Genomic DNA, 5,083 nt, shown 5'->3' with positions numbered 1-5,083 from the left:
GTCATAGCTAACCCCCTATGACTAAAATAATCTCACAACTTAATCCTAGATTGTATCTTGGTATTATTTTATCTTGCAAACCGAACACCGCCTTAGAGTCTCATTTAGTTGGTAATCAGATTGGGAAGCCTATGGCCCTCTCCTAGGAGGCTAGGACCATTACTGTATGGTGGGCCCGTCGAGGCCGTTCGCCGACCTAATTGCCGGCCTTTGGTCGGAGATTTTCATTGGGAGGTCGGACTCGAGGAGGTTGGAAGGCCGAATCAAGCCGCAGCCCGCAACAATAGCATGTGATTACCATAAGACATAATAGTCCTCGTATTCCTAGTCCAATTATGATTCCATATTTCGCACCTTACCTTCGTTGAAAGAGCTGTACCAAACATACCTTATTTATAGTTAGTAGTAGTAATAATTAGTACGATTATAAATTGTTTTTTCGTGTCCCATGAAAGAGCGAAGAGAAAGTTTCCAAAAATAGAAACGTTTCATCTTATTTGGGATAAATTTTTTAAAAAATGGGACAGATCGAGTAGTATTTTTCATGCCTTGTTTGTGTTGAGTGATATTTTTAAAATTTGTTGGGAAGATGTCAATGTGTGTTATGAGAGACTTTATGAATTGACTTAATTTATAATATATGAATCCCATTACAATAACCAAAAGCAAACCATTAAAACTAAAAACACATTCATTTGAACATCTACTGCACACATATTCAACACGTCCATTTTTTCCAAACATGACTGTGAACCGTCCCAACATTCATAAACGCATAACTTCTTCGCATATAGAAATTAATTCGCCTATCACTGGACCAGCTCACAATATAGTCAATGTTCGGGATTTTTTACACGTGCATTTAATGATAATACTATTTATTAGTAAAATATATAGTAATTATAAATCAAATATTCGTACATGTTTGTATCAAAAGTATTACTAGTACGACCAAATCCACCATATATAAAAGTAAAGGCGTACTACTATTTAATTTGAAAAGCGTGAAAATTACAATTAAGAACTGTATAGCATTTCTTACCAAATTATTACAATTCCTTAATTGAAAAAAAAACGCGATTACTGCGTTAATTAAAAAATTTCTTGATTCACCGCAAAATCTCATATGTATATAGCACTCACGTGCCCCTTCACATCCTTTGAAGTCTGTCAAAATACAACAAAAACAAATAAATACTAGTGGAGTATTAGTTATTAGTATTACAATTAAATGCTACGAATATGTACATCTCATGTCAATTAATATTTAATCAGATTAAAAAATGCAGCTAAGTCCATATGATATACGAATTGTAACTAAATATGTTAATATGTAAAAATATACGTCCTATTATTTATTTGGATTCATAAATGACAATAATTTTAACGACCATATCATAATATAGTCTTAATTATTAATCACTCTATCATTAGATCAACACACACCAGATCTAATTCTTATTCTTCTAATTAGTATCTCTAAAAAAATTTTATGACACATGCATGTATCCATATAACAAAAACATGTGTTTATTATAAATAGGATACATTTAAAAAACGGAAAGAAAATAACCAAGATAAAATCTCTCTCGTTTGGTAGAATATGGAACGTGTACAGGATGAAAATTATTTTCTATATTAAAAAAATACGTCGTCAATGCTAATTTTATTTGAATGTAAATAATAGTAGTACCTTTTCTTTGATCTTGTTCAAAACGGAGGTTTTCTAAAGGTCTAATGTAATGTATGATTATGACACATGAATTCCATAACGAAACATGTATATTAAAAATTGAACACATTTAAAAAGAGGAATGAAAATATCTAAGATTGACATATAGTAAATAATACCTTTTCTCTTATTCAATTGGAGGATTTCTTATACTTAGGAATGGGAACATAGCCGGATTCGATGCGACAGAGATCCTCTATCAGAATCTCATAGTGGCGCTTCACCTCCTCCGCCGTTTTCCCGCCTCCGACAGCCCGGGCTACATTTTGCCACCGGTCAGGAGTTTCAGTGTCGAACCGGGCCAATGCCTTCTCAAATAGCTTGTTCTCTTGTTGGGTCCATGTACCGGACCGGTGTGAGCTTAGTGAACTCGACGCCATTAAATAATTTATTTAATTAATTTGAGCACCAAAAACACTTAAAAAGTGTAATGTTTGGCCTCAAATTTAAAAAGAAGAGGAAGTGAAATGTGAAATGTGGGATGGTGGTAAAATTGGTTGCATGCAAGCTTCTTATATAGAGAGGTTTAGGGGGTGGCCAGGTTGGGGAATATGCAATTTTGTAAAGTTGGAAGTGAATTAGAGCCACACGGTGGGTGGGTGTGTGTACGTGTAGTAATATTTTCAACATATATTGCCTTTTTTGTTATATTCTTTTTAATTTTGATTCCAGATTGCACTTTGGTTCTAATGTTATGATGTACATGCAAAGACTGACTCGCCAAATAACAACGTGGGCTTGATCTAAACCCATAGGTTCCCAAAATATATCACATGACTAAAATATGTAGTTTCGGAACTCTGAACAATAATGTATAAAAGTAAAAGAATAATTATTCTGATTGATTGTTTTGGACTCTGTAAAGCTCTAAATTGGGTCTCTGAACAAATTACTACTTTATTTTTTTTGTTTTTGTATGTAAATCAGAATTATTCAGAAAGTCCAAGAGGATACAATATTTAAATAAATACTTAATCTCAGTCATTTTAGTATCTAATTAATAAAATATAAATACACTATTCTAATTATACATGTTAAGAAATCTGTTTTTGAAACTTTTAGTCAATAATCAGTATCTGATCAAACAAAAGATATCGAACTAATAAATAGTGCTTTTCTTGAATTTTCATTCTACATATAATCAAAACAATTAAGAATGAACAATTTCCATCAATCACCCAAGTAAATAAGTATATCAAACAACTTAAAATATGCTTTTCATACTCACATATAAATCGAACATTGAGTAATATTCATCCAAATTTGATATTCAAATCATTCTACAATATTAGTGAAATTATACTTAAATTTTTGCAGTTACTATGTGGTCCTCCTTACGACTGGGAAAATTGTAAATCTTCCAAAAAGTTTCAAAGAAATTCTAGAATAAAGTCAGTTTTCGAAATAAAATTTTTATTGCACGATTCTATTTGGACAAACAACGCTTTACACGTTATTGGGCCATCATAAAAATGTTCCAAGATTTTACCACTTTTTCGGATCAGTGGCCTATTGAGGTCCATACCCGCTCCAAATTGGTCCAAGACATTTTCCGGGCCCAATTAAAGAATATATTCCCAATATTGCAACAGAACATAATTACTAATAATTACATTCACTCATTTACTAATTGTTGTTCTACTAAGGAACTTTGACCGAATTTCAATCTAAAGAACATAGCAAAAAGTATTCAATACTTTAGATTAAAGCAATAAAAGAAAAACTAAAGTAAAATTAAATGCTATAAATGAATAAAAGGTGCGGCGAGGAATTTTTAGTGGGGAAAATCGGATGGAGGGAATGGTGCAGTATTTATGTTGAAATAATAACTAGCGAGAATATATTAATATTAATATATATAAATATGAACGTTCTGTAATTTAGTGTATGTTACAAAAATGGGCCAAGAATCTATCTTGTGTATGATACCTTTTGAGGATAAGCAGATAAAAAGAGTCTTTTATTTTATGTGCCGAATATATTACGTTATAATGTGTGTCTTCTAATAATTATATATACCTTATGTCTTAGTAAACATTTTTGGATTCCCTTGATTTCTTTTGTAGGAGTATTAATTTATCTATGTAATGATTAATCTAAATTATTCCTCATTAAAAATTAATCCTTCAGTCCCAATGTAATAAAAATATTTTGGCATTAGATTTAAGAAAAATTGTGTTAATTAGATTAAATGAATCAATAAAAAAATAGAAAAAATAAAGTAAGAAATATAATAAAGTAAGAGAAATAAAAAGTGAATAAAATAAGAGTGTAATTAAAATAAAAGAGGGGAAAAATGAATAAAGTAAGAGATATGATATTTATTATTTTATAAAAAAAAAAAAAAAGAATAAAAGAAAAACTAAAGTAAAATTAAATGCTATAAATGAATAAAAGGTGCGGCGAGGAATTTTTAGTGGGGAAAATCGGATGGAGGGAATGGTGCAGTATTTATGTTGAAATAATAACTAGCGAGAATATATTAATATTAATATATATAAATATGAACGTTCTGTAATTTAGTGTATGTTACAAAAATGGGCCAAGAATCTATCTTGTGTATGATACCTTTTGAGGATAAGCAGATAAAAAGAGTCTTTTATTTTATGTGCCGAATATATTACGTTATAATGTGTGTCTTCTAATAATTATATATACCTTATGTCTTAGTAAACATTTTTGGATTCCCTTGATTTCTTTTGTAGGAGTATTAATTTATCTATGTAATGATTAATCTAAATTATTCCTCATTAAAAATTAATCCTTCAGTCCCAATGTAATAAAAATATTTTGGCATTAGATTTAAGAAAAATTGTGTTAATTAGATTAAATGAATCAATAAAAAAATAGAAAAAATAAAGTAAGAAATATAATAAAGTAAGAGAAATAAAAAGTGAATAAAATAAGAGTGTAATTAAAATAAAAGAGGGGAAAAATGAATAAAGTAAGAGATATGATATTTATTATTTTATAAAAAAAAAAAAAAAGAAATTAGTCAACCCTGTGACAACCCATAAAGGAAATTGATCAGTTACAGATGAACAAAGAGAGTATATTTTTTTTATCTCACTACCTATCAACATTATGACTTCTAATAAAAAATTATTCATTATTAAAAAGACAAAATATTGTTTTCGAGTATAAATTTTCAGGTAAATTTACAACTGCAAACATAAAGCAAGCTCATCATCCTAGATATGAAAACAAACATAAAATCAATTTATTGAATATTGATCAATTGACGTAAAATCACACTCTATCATCTATGTGTGTACATTGCAATATTTTATGTAGTTCAGCATTTAAACATCAAAAGTAATGTTTATACTAGCTCCATATCAACTTTGGAAA

At 29.5% G+C, this 5,083-nt stretch overlaps 1 protein-coding gene across 1 annotated transcript in view; it reads right to left on the bottom strand.

Annotated features, from left to right (window-relative positions):
• Positions 1 to 967: 967 nt before the first annotated feature.
• LOC125186317 (protein RADIALIS-like 1) overlaps positions 968 to 5,083 on the bottom strand; it is a 12,579-nt gene continuing 8,463 nt past the window's right edge. Inside the window, exons 2-3 of the mRNA XM_048082668.1 lie at positions 1,852 to 2,133; positions 968 to 1,167 (exon numbers count right to left, since the gene is read on the bottom strand). Coding sequence (XP_047938625.1) covers positions 1,864 to 2,112 — 249 coding nt within the window. The 5' untranslated portion in view covers positions 2,113 to 2,133 and the 3' untranslated portion in view covers positions 968 to 1,167; positions 1,852 to 1,863. The remainder of the gene's footprint in view (positions 1,168 to 1,851; positions 2,134 to 5,083) is intronic.

Source organism: Salvia hispanica, chromosome 5, assembly GCF_023119035.1.
Source record: "Salvia hispanica cultivar TCC Black 2014 chromosome 5, UniMelb_Shisp_WGS_1.0, whole genome shotgun sequence".
Lineage (NCBI taxonomy): Eukaryota > Viridiplantae > Streptophyta > Magnoliopsida > Lamiales > Lamiaceae > Salvia > Salvia hispanica.
The sequence above is the reverse complement of the archived record's forward strand: the minus strand, read 5'-3'. Positions and strand labels throughout refer to the sequence as shown.